This window comes from Artibeus jamaicensis, unplaced genomic scaffold (assembly GCF_021234435.1).
Source record: "Artibeus jamaicensis isolate MK-2021 breed Jamaican fruit bat unplaced genomic scaffold, CSHL_Jam_final contig_76, whole genome shotgun sequence".
Lineage (NCBI taxonomy): Eukaryota > Metazoa > Chordata > Mammalia > Chiroptera > Phyllostomidae > Artibeus > Artibeus jamaicensis.
This window is the reverse complement of record NW_026521954.1, coordinates 16,724,654-16,743,498: the sequence shown is the minus strand read 5'-3', so window position 1 is coordinate 16,743,498 and position 18,845 is coordinate 16,724,654. Positions and strand designations below refer to the sequence as shown.

At 40.8% G+C, this 18,845-nt stretch overlaps 1 protein-coding gene across 7 annotated transcripts in view; it reads right to left on the bottom strand.

Moving 5' to 3' along the window:
• Positions 1 to 18,845, bottom strand: part of KCNIP4 (potassium voltage-gated channel interacting protein 4) — a 410,379-nt gene that overhangs the window by 23,066 nt on the left and 368,468 nt on the right. For all 7 annotated transcript variants that reach the window (XM_053672505.1, XM_053672509.1, XM_037140738.2 and 4 more), the window contains one exon: positions 2,900 to 2,969. In XM_053672505.1, coding sequence (XP_053528480.1) covers positions 2,900 to 2,969 — 70 coding nt within the window. The remainder of the gene's footprint in view (positions 1 to 2,899; positions 2,970 to 18,845) is intronic.

The following is an 18,845-nucleotide window of genomic DNA, read 5'->3' as shown; positions in this document are numbered from 1 at the left end:
ACTATTTCATTTCTTTTATTTATTATACCTTGTACTTTTTGATTTATGCATTCCATTAGCATGAATAATCAAAGAATTTTTAAGAGTACAAAAGTAATTTTTCTCCAAATCCCTTTGGATTTTGTAACAAGAATCCTTTGCAAAGGAATGTAGATATTCTTTAATGCCAAAATGTTATTTCTCAAATAAAGATAAGTTTTTAATTTGGAACTGTGTCTAGTTCGTAGCATGTAATAACTTTCATTTGAGATGATTAAAAAATAAAGATTTTTTTTGTGCTAGGTGCTTTGATATTATTGCCTATAAATACGTTGAGAGAGACTTAAATATACAATAAACATAACTTTTCTTAAAGAATTTCATTTTAATAATTTAGAAATCTGTGAGTTAATCAAATGACATCCCAAGTTCTTTAGCGATGCGGACATTGGACCCAAGGGGATCTGGCTTCGTGTGTGGTACCTATCTGTGGGCTTTTAGTGATGAGATGGGTCAGGGGAGGTATCAGCCATGACGTGTCTGAATTCATATCATAATCCGTCATGCAGAACTTAATTCCAATGAACTTCTTTTAAAGTCTGTTTTAAATGAAAATTTCTATTTTGATCATCCGTGTACAAAATCATTTCAATTGATCAAAATATCTAATACCAATTGTGTTGAAAACTGAGAGAGAACGTAATTTTTGTGTGAAACAACACCTACGTAGGTGTTGTAAACTGTCAAAGTGCCTGTTACAGATATTATGGTATCGTTACAGCCACCACGTGAGGTGGACATAGTCATTTATACAGTGAGGGTCTGCCCGGTGCTGTTTCTGGTCGGTCATGGTGCCACGACCTGTGGAAACAGCATGAACAAAACAGACAAAAGACCTCTATTCCCTCGGAGATGGCATTCTAGTGGGGGGAAGAACAATAAGCAATAACAAAAATTAAGTTAAATAGCGTATAGTAGGAGTGGCTCTTGAGGCTAAAGCAAAGCATAAAGCAGGGCAGGGGCATGGGGAACATTTAAGAGGCTGCAGTTTAAGCCAGGGTGGCATTTGGATAAAGTTTAAGGTGGCGCAGCACTGAGATGGGGACTGGAGAAAGAGACTTCCAGGTGGAAGGAACAGTTATTTCAAAGGCCAGAAGCGGCAGCACCACAGCCATGTTGGAGGGATGGTAAGGAGGCTGGTGTGGCTGAAACTTGGTGAGTCCACAGGGAGGGTGGGGAAGGAGGAGGCAGGGAGGGAACAGGGGACATGGGACCACAACGTGTAGGTCTCTGCGTGGGTGTGACTGCTGTTCCCAGGGGCTGGATGGTTGGAGCACAGCCGTGACGTGCTCCAGCAGGACCACTGGGCTGGTGTTGAGAACAGACCCTGGGAGGGAAGCGGTGAGGAAAGTCTGAAGCAGAGGGATGAATTCAGAGACTATTGAGTTAATTCGACAGGACATGATGTGGGATGCTTTAGGTGGACATCAGTGAAAAAGATGTTAGGAAGAAAACGGATGAACCCCGCTGCACCTTAGTCTCCAGACTTGTTAAAAAGGGAGAATCTTTTCTAGGGTGGTTGGAAGGTGAGGAGGGATGCATGCCTCCCTCCGACCCCTGTGAGACACCTGGTCAGGGGTGGCTCCGTCAGCTGAGGTCCCGTTTGCCTGCACGGCCTCCTTTTCATTCCCCGCCTTTTCTTCAGCTGCTGTGCTCATCCTACCTTGTGCTCCCCAAAGGGCGTTTTCCAACCCTCTCTCCCCACACCTCTGTTCTATTTCGATAGTGTCCATCTGCTGCACTGGACTGGGGCAGATGGGGCAGATGCTTTGGGGCAGATGCTGCGGGGCAGGTATCACATCTTAATCCTTTTACATTACCAGCACCTAACACGTAGCTGGGCATACAGTAAGCTGTGGGACCAATTCGAGCTGGACAGTGTGATGGGTGCTTAAAGGAGAAATAAAAAGTTTCAGTGGCCAGCATATCTCTTTATTCATCTTCAACATGTACCTTTTATCATTTTGGAATCCTGTTTTCTTTCTAAATAAAACAATATCTAGAGTGGTATTCATTTTTCTCAGGTGCGGGTTGTCATAGCAAAGAGTCACTGAGAAGCAGAGAAACAGCAGAGCGAATACTGTGGGACACTCACTCCAAAGAAGGCTCTAACCCGGATTTGCCACTTAATGGATGTGTGTCCCTGAGGCGGCCACTTAATTTCTCTAAGCCCCAGATTTCACATCTGTAAATGGAGGATAATTACATTTGTCCTAATTTTGAGAGTCAGGAGAATCAGAATCAGATGAAACGGCTGAAGCCCGGGACCAGGCCGTCACGGTCAGAAGCCCTGGTGCATTTGAGAACCACCACACTAGGCACACGGCAACATTGCTTGCCCTGTTGAACTGAAGAGCAAACTTGTGGATAGGCGGGACTTCGCAAGCAGTTTACTTTTATGATATATTGAACAGTATATGCCCTTGCATGCTGTACATGAATTCTTTGACATAATGATTAAAGATGTAAAGCCATGCTGTAAAAGATAAAAGCAAAGTCAAGATTGTGAGCATAAGTAGTTCAGCGAGGTGTTAGTACACAAGAGCAACACACACTCAGGTTGACCTCAGCAAACCGCCACATCGGTCAATGCCAGCATTGGTCCTCCTCGCAGAAAGAATGATGAACAATTATTGATGAGCCCAAACCACTGAGAAAATCTTAGAACATGAGGATGAGGCTGAAGCTCCCACTGTCCCCCAGAGACCAAGAAAGGGTGTAGTGAAGGGTGAGAGAAAGGACTGTGTGGTAGCTGCGTTCCCCTCCCCCCAGGCCGGCGCAGCACCAAGTGGGAGGGAAAAAAAGATTGCAAGCATAATTCTAAGTGAGAGTGCTTTAACAAGTCCACACTCGTACTTACCTCCCTGCGGAAAGAACTGTGAGTAAATCTCTTTGAAGGTTTCTTCATTCACAACACCGCTGGGGCATTCCTGGAGAAAGTGGTAAAGAAGCAATATGAACAGAGTGTTCATAAAACTAATGTTTTGCACATTTTTAAACCGAACTGACTACTGTGTAAAGCGGCACCAAGTAAGTTAACCATGTAGCCATTATTACAGAGAGAATAAAGGCACAACTATAAAGTTGTCTTTGTCTCAGTTCTCACGGAACAAAAAAAAAATTGCAGGTGTAAAAATCATTGCACATAAATGTCAGAGCTAGTCTGGCACATTCGAAAACACGTTGCTGCTTGTAAGAGCACATATGCTTACTATCAAAGAGGTAAGAGGCAGTTATATTGTTTTTCAGATTGCAAGATGCTTGACAGAGTCTTTGCTTGGTGCTGTGTCCTCTGGAGATTTGCTGACCCACAGAATCTTTAGCTTGGTGAGAAAATGGGTGCTCCATTTGAGTCAAAGGTGGCCTGGCCTAAGAAGTTTCCACCCAGAGTAGTTACTAATTTGTGGTAACATTTCATTCTGACATGTATAATAACTTGGTTTGAAATGAGTGAGCTTGAATGAGGCAGGACCCACAATTTTCTTAATTTCTTGAGGTCTGAAAAGAAACAGGCCTGAAGGTAGTGAATTCCTACCTTTATTTCACGGACAGAGTTATTAAAAACTCATGGATATTGACCTTGGAACATGGTCAGTAATGTTGGACTCTTGACCTGGTGGGACCCTAGGGCAAGGCTACCCCTCTCAGAGTGCATTGGACATTTTTCTGAAAACGGAACTGAAATCTTATATGTTGGAAGACGAATGTCTTGGTGAGGAACATGAGAATGGAACAAGCAGACCTTAGATGGAGGTGAGGGCCAAGCTTCCTCCACTCTTGGTAGTTATGTGACCAGTCTGCCCAGGAACCTGAGGAGTAGAGACCCCTGGGGCAGTGGAGACTGGCGATCATGTGATAGTCCAACATTAAATCACATGTGGGATGTTAGTTGTGCACTGAGATGGGAAAGTGATGAGCTTTGCTTAGTCCTTTGTATTAGCTTCTCATGGACAGTCCCATCTAACCCGAGCTCCCTTGGGTCAGTCATCACAGGACCTCCAAACTACCTGGTATTCTCCCAGGACTCACTGGAGCAGAATTGGGGTGTGTTAACATCATTGACTTTAGGGATAAATATTCTGTGAGCTTTAAGTTTGACTCTGTTCCTGGGATCTTCAGTAATCATCTGGTGTAGTCCTTAGATCTTCTCTTAACCCTCACATTTCCCACTTAGAAATAAAGTTGATTTATTAATTCAATCTTTCTTTATTCCAATAAGCCACTTACAACTGTCCTGTGCTTCACAAGAGAAAATTCTATTTTCTCATTCATTTGTTTGAAAGATAAGACTTCTGATTTATAAACACAATTTTAAATAATAATTTCAATAGAAACTTGTGTTTAGAGAGCTTGTCTGTGTATATTTCTCCCAGTTACGTGTTATAGTAAGCCTGTGACTTGGGTATCTCCATTCATAGAGGCGGAACCAACTGGAAGCTCTGTGGGTAAAGCACTGTTAACTCAGCTATGCACTGGGAGAGCTGAAAGGTGAATTTGGGACTGCCTGGGTCACCGCAAGCTTTGGAGCAGATGAACCCTGTAGAAATAATGACCCCGATGACCCCAGTCCTCAAAGAAAGAAAAGTAAAAACAAATGAGAAAAAATCTAGCAAGTAAACTGGGAAGGTTAATTTCATGTCACCTTGTCTGGGCCATGATGCCCAAGTGTTTGATCAAGCATTATACTGGGTGTTTCCATGAGGTTGTTTTTGGATTTACATTTAAATAGGTATGCTTTGACTAAAGCAGATTGTCCTCCATAGTGTGGGTGGGCCTAATCTAATCAGTTGAAGGCTTGAATAGAACAAAAGGCTACCTCTACTGAGCAAGAAGGAATTCTCTAGCAGTAGCCTCTGGATGTGATGTGCAACATCAGCTCTTCCTTGTTGTACAGCAGCCTGCCTTTGAACTTGAACTGCAACTATTTCTTGAGCCTCCAGCCTGTCTGTCTCCCCCATCAGATTTTGGACTGGCTAATCCTGCACAGCTATGTGAGCCGATTACCTAAAATAAAATTCTCTCTGTACATATATACGTCTATTGGTTCTGATTTTCTGGGGAATCCTGACTAATACATAACGGAATGAACAATGGACAGATAACTCAAGAAAAGAAGAACACCATGCATGTAACTAATCACTCCAAAATTTTGACTAAATGATTCTATCTAGTTGGCAGCAACAGAACCAATTTTAAAAGCAAATAAGCACTTCATAGTTAGATCCTCTTACACATGCAAATGATGATTTATGGGCCATTTAACTCAGCACCACCTGCTTGGGATAGTGAGAAGAGAGCAGCCAATGGGTGGCTCTCTGCCATCAGGTGATGAATTTGTGCAAGGTCAGAGCTGGAAGCCTGCCACAGCTATAAGCGGTGCCAGCAAGAGGTGAAGCCGGGGAGTGAAGAGACATCTGCTCTCAGCTAATTTGTCAACTGCCTTTGGTCTCTAGAAGCATTTGATGAATATATTTTATAATGTAAAATAAAATTTAGAAATTGGCTGTCTTGTATGTATTCATTTTATGTTTTATCACATGTCTAGATTGGACAAAAATCCTTTCTGTGCCAATTGAAAGCTCCTGGTCAGTTTTCGAGGGTAGTAAGTCTCACTGGGTGAACTTGTCTTTATCCATCTCACATTCATTACATTAATTTACATCCTCAACCAGTATGTTCTGTGCACTTATTATTCTAGATATTTTTGTAGGAACTGGGTCATCAGCAATAAGCAAGTCAAAGGTCTTTCCCTTATGGGACCTGTATCTAAATCGAAGAAGAAAGACTAAAAAAGGCAAACGATGATAAAAATAATAATCCAGAAAGTGTGGTTTGAATTCTTATAGGCAACCAATGCATTTTACTACATTCATATGAGAAAAATTAACTGAATTCTACAGGACTCCAGTGATTTTAAAAATGGTACAGATGGACTATCCTCTAACATTTCCCCTCATTCCTTTCATGGCATGGTTTATCCACAATAGTGGTTTCTCCTTCTCTTCATCAAGAATGAACTTGGCCAGGCCATGTGCACAGCAAAGTGTATGTGACAGACCATGTGACTGCATTAGGTAGGTTATCTCTAGTTGCTGTAAAAAAGTGGCCCCTTAATATGTAACAAATTAAAAAGAATGTAGTCTACTTCTTGCTCATCTAACAGACTTGGGTGGATAAACAGATTAGCTGATGGCTATTCTCTCAGAGTCAGTGAAGGAGAGAGGTTAATGGCAGCTTGGCTATCTTCAACATGTGCCTTCTAATATCTCTGTCTCATTCTGAAGGAGGAAAAGGGCATTGGGAAGTGGGAATGGGAGGTGTTTAGGGGCCAGGCTTTGAAGTAGTATGCATCATTTCCACTATCACTTTGTTAGTTAGAAATCAGTTAATATGTCCACCCCAAATGACAAAAGAAGTCTCATGTGCCCAAGAAAGAACACAGATTTGTTTGGTGAACTGTTTCCAATGTCTGTCCTGGAGGCTTATTTGGAGCATACTCCAAATGTCCATGTTCCAAAATAGTTCTCTGATGGATGCTTTAGTATCGCCATCATCAAATCATTTAACAGCATAAAGTCCTTTCCCCTGGTGTCATTTTAACATTATGATATTTCCAAGCCAATATGTCAGATAAGGCTTAAACATCTCAGGATGCATTTTTCATTGGGGCTTCTTCAGTCTAAGATCCCTCAAATTTAGGGAAAGTGAGGAGAACCTCACTCATCTATACATTAAGATGATACTATAACCTTCTCTAAACCCTTATGATTTCTATAATATAGGCTCTAAACACATTTTGTCTATTAACAAATGATTTTTCTGTGAAAATATGCTGGCTACAGAAAAAAGTGAAATAAATAAAAATTGCTCATAATTGTACTGCTGTACAACCATTTTAGTCATTTATCTAAGCATATATTAATATGCTCTACAAATAAAATAGGGGTAATATAAGAATAGAGTATTGTATCTTATTTTTTTAACTTTACAAACTATCCCAAGCATTTTTCATGTCATGATTTTTAATGGCTGTGTAACAAAGCATCCATTGAATTTACCATATTGTTGGATGTTAAGAGGCTTTTCAGTAGTATTGACTACCTAGGAACGCTGATGTGATTAATAGTGCAGTGCACACATCCGTGACTGCACCTGCAGTTCCTTCTTTATGACAAACCCCAGCAGGAGAATCACAGGACCAAAGAGTTTAAGCTCGTCCTATGCGCAGTCACGTTGCTTTCTAGAAAGGCTCTCCCATGAAGGGCTACCTCCGCAGGCTGATGGGAAAGTTTTACATCGAGAGGGGCTGCTGACCACAGTCACGTGAGGATTTGACATGCACCAAATCCCATGAATCAAAAGCATCAATTTGCTGTCCTCCTGAATCTAATTGTCATTCTGAAAATTGGTGGAGAACATTGAGGCCTTTGTATGGATCTCTCCAAGGGACAAATTGATGTGCCTGCTTCCAGCAATGTGTAGGGCCACGCGATCACAATGATGGCTGTTTACCGAGCCTATATTCCGAGCTTTCTTACAGACATAACCTCTCTGATTGCTTTTTTTACTATCCCTGAAAGGTAGGAATTATTTAGAGCTGAAGAAATGAAGTTCAGAGATTAAAATTAAGTGAAGCGTTGGGCGCTAGCTTTTCTCACAGCCATCCCCTTATGTATTCTTTCAACAAATAGTTATTCAGTGATTTCTCTGCATCAACAAGCGCTGTCTGCTCTCTGAGGAGAGAGGAATGAGTTAAAAAGTTGCAGTGTTTGCTCTCATGGAATAAAAGTTCTGCAAAATACATACACCTGCCTCCACTAATTGCAATGTTATCCTGTGTTTGGATTTTCATCTGTTTTTCTATTAAAACTGGAAAGGTGGTCTCCTGGTAAGGCACCTGTGGAAGTACTTCCTTTGGGAGGACACACAATATTTGTTTGCTCCTGGAGCCAAAAGAACTCCTTTCAATTAAAACTGGGGACATTGATTAAAAATGTATATATTATAAATTATAGTTTGAGAATTTGTGGAAAATGTTTTTAATTTATTTTTTGAGAAGTTATTGTCTTTAGTCCAACAAGGACCATTCCACCTTCATCCTCACTACACACACTTGACTTTTTTATGAATGGCCAGCCACTGAAGTGCTTTGGAAAAAGTTCCCATTTTTAGGTCAGGTTAAAATGAAGTACTCCATCAAAAGTCAAGGAAGTACGGTGTCTTGATATTTCGCTTGCTGATACATTATTCTGTTGTGACCATAGAGTTTTTTTAAATTGCTTCTTAAATCCTTCACCATGATATGATCAAGACGCAATAGATGTGAAATGAGATTTGCTTAGCACATAACTGCCATTTGCTTGTCAGTTGGTGAAGAGACATTTGCCTTCTTGGGCCTTTCAGGGTGTCCCCTGATGACCGTTTCTGGTCCCTGCAGGTAGTGTCACGATACATGCAAAGGCCCAGATCACTTGTGAATGTGCAGGGAATACCTTGCTATTTATTGCTGATGTCAGTGCTAATAAAGTAGTGGTTTTTATAATAACAGCATGATGATGATGGTGTTGATAATGATGGTGATGATGACAAGCTGACACGTATGAGCGCTTTGTATGTTGCACACATCGTGTTACATGTTTTACATGGATGATTTCATGTGAATAAATAGATGCTAGTATTACCTCCACTTTACTGGTGAACAAACTGTCTTAGAGAGAAACTGCCCACAATCTCATTATTAGAAAATGGCAGACCGTGGGTGGTCTATTGATCCCAGATTCAAGAACAAGCAGCTTTACAGGTAATTGCATTCAACGGCTTCATTGTAAAGGGGAAGAGACTGAGGTGGAGGTTAGAAGAATGGTCCACAAGCCACACAGCGGGTTGCTGAGCTTCCTCGTGTACCTGGGTTTCCTGAGGTTGGGCTGATGTGTAGCTACCACAAACACACCCACGTCCACACAACAGCTGGTCGGTTCTGCCAGGTAGCGTTTAGGACATTGCAGTGAAATGCTGATGCTCCCGGGCTCTGGGGTGAAGTGGAACTGGCTTGAACCTCAGGTCTGCCACTTAAAAGCTGTGTAGATTCAGACAAATTACTCAGTATAAGAATCTAAGTCTTACTGTTCTTTCCTGTAACATCCGTATAACTACTGACACCACAGGGCTACTATAAAAATTGACAAGATAATACATGTTATGTTAGCACTTTTCTTTGCCCATCACTTTGCTTATTAAATAGTAGTCACTAGTGAAATAATAATAATCAAGAACTTGGTGATCAGGATTCCATTATACAAAGAGTCACTGTAACATCAATGTGGATATACCAGGGTTAAATGGTATTCGGCCAAGCAGCAGAACCCAGCAGAGAGCAGGTCTAATATAATGCAATGAGCCTGTAAAGCAGATATGAGTTATGCCTCCTATTCCAGCATTATAAATTGAATTTACTCTATCTAATATCATCAGAGCTTACCCTTGAAGGCACGGGAATACTGCAATTGTAAATGACAGCTGAGAAGAATAAAGGCCACCATGCTGGAAATAAATGTCAGTAGAAATCCAAGAGACTTTTATTCATTAATTTAAAGGAAAGTTTTTCCTAGTAATGTTTAGATGAGTACATTAAAAATATAATAGTCCATGTTCTGTGCTTTAAAGAGTGATCTGTGTATGCATAAGATATTGCAAAAGGGATTATTTTTTGAGGTGCATTATGAATCCATCCTTGCAAAGGATATAAAAGAAAGAATAAACAAGTGGGAATATATTAAATTAGAAAGCTTCATACATGGCTAAAGGAAACATCAGCCAAATGAAAAGGGAACCAACTGTATGGGAAAATATATTTGCCAGTGATACCTCAGACACGGGTTTGATCTCCAAAATATATACAACTTTACAACAGGAAGACCAACAATGCAATTGAAAAATGGGCGAAGGACCTGGACAGAGACTTCTTCAAGGAAGATGTACAGAGGGCCCAGAGACATGAAATGATGCTCAGCATCACTTCATTAGAGAGATGCAAATTAAAACCACAATGAAATATCACTTCACACTGGTCAGAATGGCCATCATAACCAAATCAACAAACAGCAAGTGCTGGTGAGGTTGTGGAAAAGAGGGAACCCTAGTGCCCTGTTGATGGGAATGCAGACTGGTGAAGCCACTGTGGAAACCACTATGGAATTTCCTCAAAAAACTAAAAATGGATCTGCCTTTTGACCCAGCAATTCCACTGCTGGCATTATACCCTAAGAATCCCGAAACACCAATTCAAAAGAACTTATGAACCCCTATGTTCATAGCAGGGTTATTTACAATAGTCAAGTGGGAACAGCTTCAGTGCCCACCAGTAAATTAATGGATCAAAAAACTGTGGTACATTTACATGATGAAATTCTATGCAGCAGAAAGAAAGAAGGAGCCCCAGCCTCTGCAACAGCATGGATGGAACCGGAGAACACTGTGCTAAGTGAAATAAGCCAGGAGGTGAAAGACAAATACCATATGATTTCACCTGTAAATGGAACTCAATCAACAAAACAGACAAGTGAGGAAAACAGAACCAGAAACATGGAAATAAAGAACAAACTGACAGTGACAGTGATAATGGAGGAAAGAAGAGGAAGAGTTGTCAAGGAACATGTATAAAGGAGCTATGGACAAAGCCAACGTGGGGAGAGGATTGAATGTATAATGTGGGGGGTCCCTAGGGCAGGGGAGAGTAACGGGGGAAAATGAGGACAACTGAAATTGAACAACAATTTAAAAATTTAGAAAAAAAGAAAGCCTTTTGTATTTCTTTGAAAGTTTTCAGAACTCTGGTGGAATGCTCTAAAAGTGATTGGAGTGATATACAAATCAGATGTATTTTCTCAATAATACACCTATTTGTCCACTCCACTGACTGAAATCTTCTCTTCCCATAAATCAGCCTGTTTTAGTGTATGTCACCTCTTTCAGTTCAGATTACCATTAAACATCTAGAGATACCTCTTCAGGGACACAGAAAGAATTCTGGTACAAAAATATCATGGGGAGAAAACTAAAAGTCCTTTTGAAATAAATAGTTCCTTAGAGACCCTTTTTTTTTAACCTGAAACCTATACAACTTTATTTTTTTTGTATTTCTTTAGTTATTTTTCAAGTACAATTTTCTGTTTATTTCTCCCATCCTAGCCCACCCCGCCCCATGCACCCCACCTCCCTCCCATTTCCACCCCCCTTAGTTATTGTCCCTGTGTCCTTTATTCTTGTTCCTCTAAATCCCTCCCATTTTTCCCCTTAAATTCCCTCCTCTCTCCCCTCTGGTTGCTGTCCCCTTGTTCTCTATTTCAGTGTCTTATGCTGAGTGAAATAAGCCAGGGGTTGAAAGACAAATACCACATGATCTCACCTTAAACAGGAAGCTAAACAATAAAACAAACAAGCGAGCAAAATAAAAATAAAGACACTTAGAGACCCTTTTTATGATATCGAGGATGTCATATCTTTTAAGCATCTTGGTGTTTCATCATCTTTCGCACCTACCCCCTTTGTTAAGGAGGTCATACCTGGCAGTGGGGTGAAGTGCTTCCACTGAAAACTTTGGGTTTCTACCAACAGAAATGCCATGGTATCTGGGTTTTGTCCAATGGCTGCTCTGTCTGTTATTCTTCCTCACAAGGGAAGTAGGCTGGTACCCCACTGAGGTATCTGCATAGCAGACTGCGGGCAGAACTACACAGAGATAACACGTAGACTAGTCACTCAGATCAGAGAAAGAAAAGAAGGAGACACGCATAACTACCCAACAAGGGGGCACCCATTCCTCTGGCAAGAACAGGGGGCAGGTAAGTTGCTGTCTTAAACAGTACAATTGCTAGAGACCACACTTAAAGGAAGCAGTGTGCAAGTTCACAAGCAGAGACCAGCAGGCATCCTTGACATTTATAAGAACAAGCAGTGATAACCCATGAGATACATCAAAGGGGAGCAGTTGAATTGGACTAGGAAAGAACAGATTTTACATGTGGTAGTCTTTATTGCTATTCACCAACAAGTTCTCCCTGCTTCTGAACATATGGGAACATTGCATTTCATGGGTCCCTAATGGTTGGCTATGACCACATGACAACCTCTGTCCAATGAATGGAAAGTGGAAGTGACCCTGTAACACTGAGGTTAATGATAAGTAGTGTATATACACATTTTAGTCTTCACCCGCATTTCTGGCACAGAGATCCTAAAACCTTTGGAATTATGTGAATGGTGAGAGAAAGGTTTCTCTTATTATGTGGATGAGGTGACGTTTGGACTCCATGTCAGCATATCCCACTGGTTGTGAGAGAGCCAATCACATGATCAGAGGGTTGAAATTTTCAGTCCCACCCCCCTGACCTCTCAGAAAAGATAAAGGTGGAGGTTGAGTTCCAACACCACTAATCTATACTTAATCAATTGTGCTTATGATGAAGCCCCCATAAAAACAAAAAAGGATGGTGTTCAGAGAGCTTCTGAGTTGACAGACACATGGAGATTCGGTGAGAGCAGCATGTTCGAAGAGGGCATGAAGCTCAGTACCCCTTTCCCACCCCTTGTCCTATGCACTTCTCCCACCCGGATGTTCCTAAGTTACATCCTTTTCATAATAAGCTGGGAATCCAGTGAGTGAATGGGTTTCCCTTGTCCTGTGGGCAACTCTAGGAGGTTAATTAAGCCCAAGGAAGAACTCATAGGAACCTGTGATTTACAGCTTTCAGTTAAAACTGCAGGAAACACCCTAGGTTTGCGATTGGCACTCGAAGTGGAGGACAGTGCTGTGGGACTGAGCCCTTCACCTGTGGAACTGGATGCTCATCTGGGGAGACAGTGTCAACACCGAGTTGAACTTTAGGACACCCAGCTGCTGTCCCAAAATTGCTTGGGGGTGTGAGAACACCCTAGCCCTCCAGCTCCACTCCCATCTGATGTGATCAGAAGATCAGAACCCTTCCGGACACACATCACTCTTGGGCCACAGGGTTCGCTTGCTGATGCCAAACACTCGAGAGCTGTCCCTTCTCCCTGGGGTGGAAATCCTGTGTGAGATGCTGCGGCTCCACCAACAGGGGGCTCCTTGAGGTGAATCCATCAGCGCAGTGGTCCTTCTGCCCAGAGATGGACGTGGGATGGGTGAGGAGTGCATCTTTTAACATTTGCAGCTGCTGGGACTCTGTTATTAAATAGCATTCTGACTCACACACCAGCACAGAACAAAAAGCATGGTTCCCTTGCCCACAACAGCTAAGTAGTTTTGCTGGTTGCATGGCGAGGGGATATTTTTAATTCATCTGGGAACTTAACTGCATATGTACTAATGCACATATTTATTTATATCTAAGTGAATTTAATCACCAAACTATAACATTCTGATGGTGAGTATGAATCTCACTCTTTATTATTTGCTATTTTATAAAGTCCTAATTTAAAACTACTTACAAATTACCATTACATATACCACATGGACTCTACTCAATTATTTTAGTCAAGGTTCTGCTGTCTGCAGGGTCTACAAATCAGATAAGAAGCCCCTTTACAGAGGGTGTTCTAACAAGTTGTATTATATATAAAGATATATCATAACTGCTTGCATATATTTAATGTTTGGGAAAGGCTATCTATTTTATTAATTTTAAAGATGGGAACATATCAAGCTGAGTAATAGTATAATTATTTTGTAGCCAAGATGATTTTTTTTTCTTTTGAGATTTTTCTTTATAATTTCCCATTCATTAGCTGATCACAACGTGGAAACCAAACACTCCCCCACCTCCCGCAAGGGTCACTTCCACGAGCAGACAAAGAGAACCCACTGAGACAAGAAGGGTGACGGAGAGCGCGTTTCATTCTCAGAGACCCGCAATTGAAAAGCATGGCTGTCTTTACGTATTATTCCACCCTGCTCAATACCTAATCCAGTTGGGAGAGCATAGGTTCTTTTAAATGAAATTTCCCATCCCTGCGGCCCTCTCCTGAAACTGGAATTTCTCTGAAAGGCCGCTGTCTTAGTAAAAGCGCCATTTGAAGAGGCCCTGGCGTTCTACAGTTGTAGGAGATTTGCAAAGTTTACACGGCATGATGCCACGACTAGATCTCACTTGGTTGTGTTTGTGGACTTCTCTGCTCCCTTTACACTTGGTAAATTGCCAGAAGGAAGGGACCAATCTGTACAGAGCCCAGCAGTATTCAGAACAGAGAGCAATAAACATGTTTGTCCTAGATGGATAAGTATTTGACTGGTTCTCAGCTTTTGAGACATTAGAAAATAAACTTGCTCTGGGAATTTTGCTTAAAAAGATTGTGTGTGTTTTTAGAACTCTGTGCACTTCCAAACAATTTTTATCTTCCTGCAATTTCCCTCTTTTTCTCTATCCAATTGTGCTGAGGAGTATTTCTGACGCCTTGTGTGATGATGCTGTGCCAAACCCCCACTTCCTGAACATATCAGACACTGTGGAACGGTTTTAAAGAACTTCTGAGCTCAAACTCTTGGTTCCATCCCAACCTTCATGATTGCTTATCATGAATATGATCACAGGAATTAAGGGAGACCACCAGGGTCAAGAGAAAACATGTCTTATCGCTACACAGATTTTAAAAAATCTTACTGTATTCAACAACTGGGCTGTAAAAAGCTCATTAAAAATAATAGAACTAGCTCTCTAGTTTTCAGAGCATAAATGATCACTAAGAACTAGAACTACCTTTAAATTTCTCTTCTAATGTTCCCAGGTGTTTGAGCCCTTAACAAGTCACCTATACTCTCTTCTAAGTTTTCTTATCTGTAAAATGACCTCTAGCAAATATTGACATCACAAGCAATAAAACAGATGAAAATTAAGATAGATGATATATGAAAAAAATCCTTAGCAAACTGGATACAACTAACATGCTGGGTATTTTGCTGCTTCTAAAATTTGCATTAAGAAACTTCTCCACCCCTTGAATATACTCCATGGATCTAAGTAGTTAATTATGAGTTTTAGATTGCATAAAAAGAAGTGGAGAAAAATTTCCCCACACAATGTTGGAAAAGAGATGAGAGCTAGATGATAATCAAGATTTCACTCAGCTGCTTGAGTGTGGAGATGTAGGCACTTTCTGAGCCCCTTGAGGTCCTCTAGTCAACAGGGAGGAAGGAGACGTCCAAAGAGACATCCAAGGCAAGTTGCCTGCTGATCTTCGCCTCTGTTCACTTACTATGGAAAATTACATGAGATTTTTTTGAAAAAAAGGACTCAAGTTCTTGCTTATGAAGAAATCATTGAAATGTCCTGGACCTTTGAGTCAGTCTACAAAATGTAGAAAGTAATAGCATTTTATGGTGAAGGAATGATAACTCATCGACTATATATATATATATATTTTATTATATATATATATATATATATATATATGATCCTATTATTATTCTAGGAACTCCACAAATATTGATTTAACATTCTCTCTCTCCTCAGGTAACTTGCGCTGATTCTGAAAAGGGAAGTTGCCCAAATTTTGCAGGAAATAGGCTTCCTGGGGTTGGTCCAAGTCCTGACCTGTTATCGGAATCCATGCTGAGTTATTTGATTTAAAGAGCCTTCAAAAAGGGATTTTCTGAACCTCCCTAAGTTCAGACAGACTTTAAACGGTACAACTAGTATTTGAACCTGAGTTTGCCTAAAGAGTCTTTACTATATATCTTACTAAGTTCCCTCTAGAAAGGTAAGTGTAACTATGGAAAAAAAATAATACACTGATGGAAAACTATTATCCCAATATTTTTCAACCCCATTAATTTAACCTCCGAGAAAATTACTAATAATTTATTCAATAAACATTCCCAGACCTACAAGTGTGAAACCCACTCATTGGAGCCGCAGTCCATGGGGGGAGACAGATGTTATTTACATGTCCACACACATAAATATCGTATGAAAGTCCATCAGAGCCAAACAGCATGGGGAATCTACTACTTTTCATAAAGTAATTCAAAGTCACAGGTGATGAGATATGTAGGACCGGATCCCAGGTCCTCAGAAGGAAGGTGTTTAGGACAAGGTCAAAGCCAGCTCTAACACATTTATTACATATTCCTCTATTCCCACATTCTTATTACCAAACCCGAGGAGAGAATACCTTGTCTCTCTCTCAGATATTTGCCTCTCAGCAAACTACAATTCAGAAGCAGCCCCGAGTCTCTGAAGCTTGGTTGTAAGTTGAAAGAATGCTTATTCTGTTTCATTAAATCCTGTTTGTTGTGAGAACAGGATTTAAAGTATTCTTGTACGGTTTCTCTCTCATCAGCAAGGGTCACAAAAGATGCCCGATAGGACAGCTGTGCCTGGACCCACAAGGCTTCCAGGCTCCCATCACAGGCAGGGTTGCTCCAAAGGAGACCCAGGCTTGGCCTGGGCCGCTTAAGAGCAATTCTAAGGGGTCTTTGGAGGGTGAGCTGGCCACAAACATGCTGAGCGTTCTGTTACAATACTTAGGCACAAGGGGGCAGCAGTGTCCTCCACGAGAGCCAGAACCTGGATTTCTAGTTGACACTGGGGACGCTCTTTCCCTATGCTTGGGGCCAGTCCTGCTAGATTTCTCTCCAGACAGCAATTTTCCCTTTCTGAAAGGTGAGCTCGAGCTCCTCTTTCCAAGTTAGGTGTACAGAAAAATTAACCACTTCAGAGAACAGAGCCCAGAGACTCCGATCTCCTCTGTCCTGGAAATCATCGTGGGAGTAAATCAGCCTAATATTAGGCTCATACCAAACCTCTATTTGGGCTGCTGGGCCACCCCTAATTTTAGTCACCAAAATCTGTAGATTGTGGGTGTGAGAAAACAATTAGCAAGACAATACAGACATTCCAAAGTGTGAGCCTTGAAGTCTTATATATTTCTTTGGAAGTTCACGTGGTTCTTCAGTCAGACTGCTTGGGTGTGCTTGGCTATATTACTGGGGAAAGTTTTAAATCTTAAAACAAGAATAATGACAATACCCATCTCAGAGTTACTGCAGTTTAAATGCAGACAACCCAGGTGCAATGTTCACTGCACTCCCTGGTGTTAACTGTGATGGGAATTACTCCTACGAGTGTGGGAGTGATCGTGATGAATCTGTTTAGTTATAGTGTTATTTTTCACTTAATGGAGGACATTATATTTTCCCTTATTAAATATCATCTGCCTGCTTACTCTTAGAAGGGTTTTATCATCCTAAAGCAACCTTTCATTCTCTTTTTTTATTGTTCTAATTGCAACCTTTGGAATTCGATAGCCCCCAGCCTCAAACCTACCCTTATAACTTACTGTCTGGGGGACTTTGAATAAGTTGCTTAACATTCTAAAGCCTGTGTTTCCCCATAATTATTTATTCATTGAATATTCTTGAAAATACATGTCAGAAAATATAGTAAATGTTGGGGATAAAATGGTAGATAAGACAGATGAAGACCCTCATGGGGAGTGGAGAGGCTAGTAGAGAAGGCAATGCATAAAACAGAGCTAAGATAACCAGCTCACTGCAGCTGTGATGAGTGCTGCAGAGGGCTGCAGGGGACCAGGCTCATCCTGGGTTATAGGGAAGACTTCCCCGAGGAAGTGACATTTAAGTGACTTTATAAAGAGACTTGAAGGATTATTAGAAGTATGCATGAGCTGGGGGAGAGGCCAAGGTCATGTACAAAGCATGGAAAGTGTTCAAGGACTAAAGAAAGGGCAAATGTGCCAGAAGGGATAGTCTCATACCAACTTAATTATTCAGGATCTGCTAGCTATGTTCAAGATCAAGGTCTTTACTATTCATATGATGGGGTAATATACCTGTTCTATAAGACTCTAAAGAGACTTAAGTGATGCGTTACATAAAGTCCCCAGCAAAAGTCTCAATTGCAATCAGTAATACTGCTATCTTTTCTTTTCTCCCTATGACTACTGAACTTCCAAGTGCAGTATAGCATTTGTTTAACAGGTACTCATGAAGCACCTGCTCTGGACCAGGCTCTGTGCTGAAGAAACAAGGAAAGAGACAGACATGGTTTGTTTCTTGTGGAGTCTTCCCTTTAACCAGCTACTATGTTCTTTGTGTGTGAATGTATTCCTGATGTACAACAGTTTCAACATTTATGGAAGTTAAAGTGTCTTGCTGTCAAGTCCCAAAACTTGAAGAAAAGCAAACATACAGATACAGAACAAACTCACACTGCTGTGGGGTCCAAGGTCAATAACTCAGGATGATTCATTTGTAAGTAGGAGTAACTTTTGCATCTTTCTTTACTTTAGCTAATGATGAATAATAGTGCTGATGATAATTTCTGAAATGCATGCATATGTGTGTTGCAGTCGATTAGAATGGATTTCTGTACTGACTACTGAAAGAGCTACTAAGGCCACCATGAGGAGCTAGCATCTTCCTGGAGAACAGAAAGACTAGCAAGCTAGTTGATATAGCTATTGCCTGTATGTATGTGTTTACCCTGAAAATCTAAGTACTCTAAATCTTATTCTTCACTGCTTACCTGTTTAAACACATTAAATACCACATACGTATTGATTTACTTAACATAGAAAAATCGTGACTTTAAAAAAGCTCCAGGCATAAAAAAGAGCTCTCAAATCACAAGATTCTACCACTTTTACTCTTTGTTTACATTTGCACATTTCTCATTTTAGAGCTTGTGGGTATTCAAGATGCTTATTTGCAAGTATGGCAAAGGCATTATTTCAATCAGCAAGAGATCCTCTTCAAAACTCACGTTACATAAGCTGGTGATAACAATTTTTACTCTCTCTAGTGAGGCATA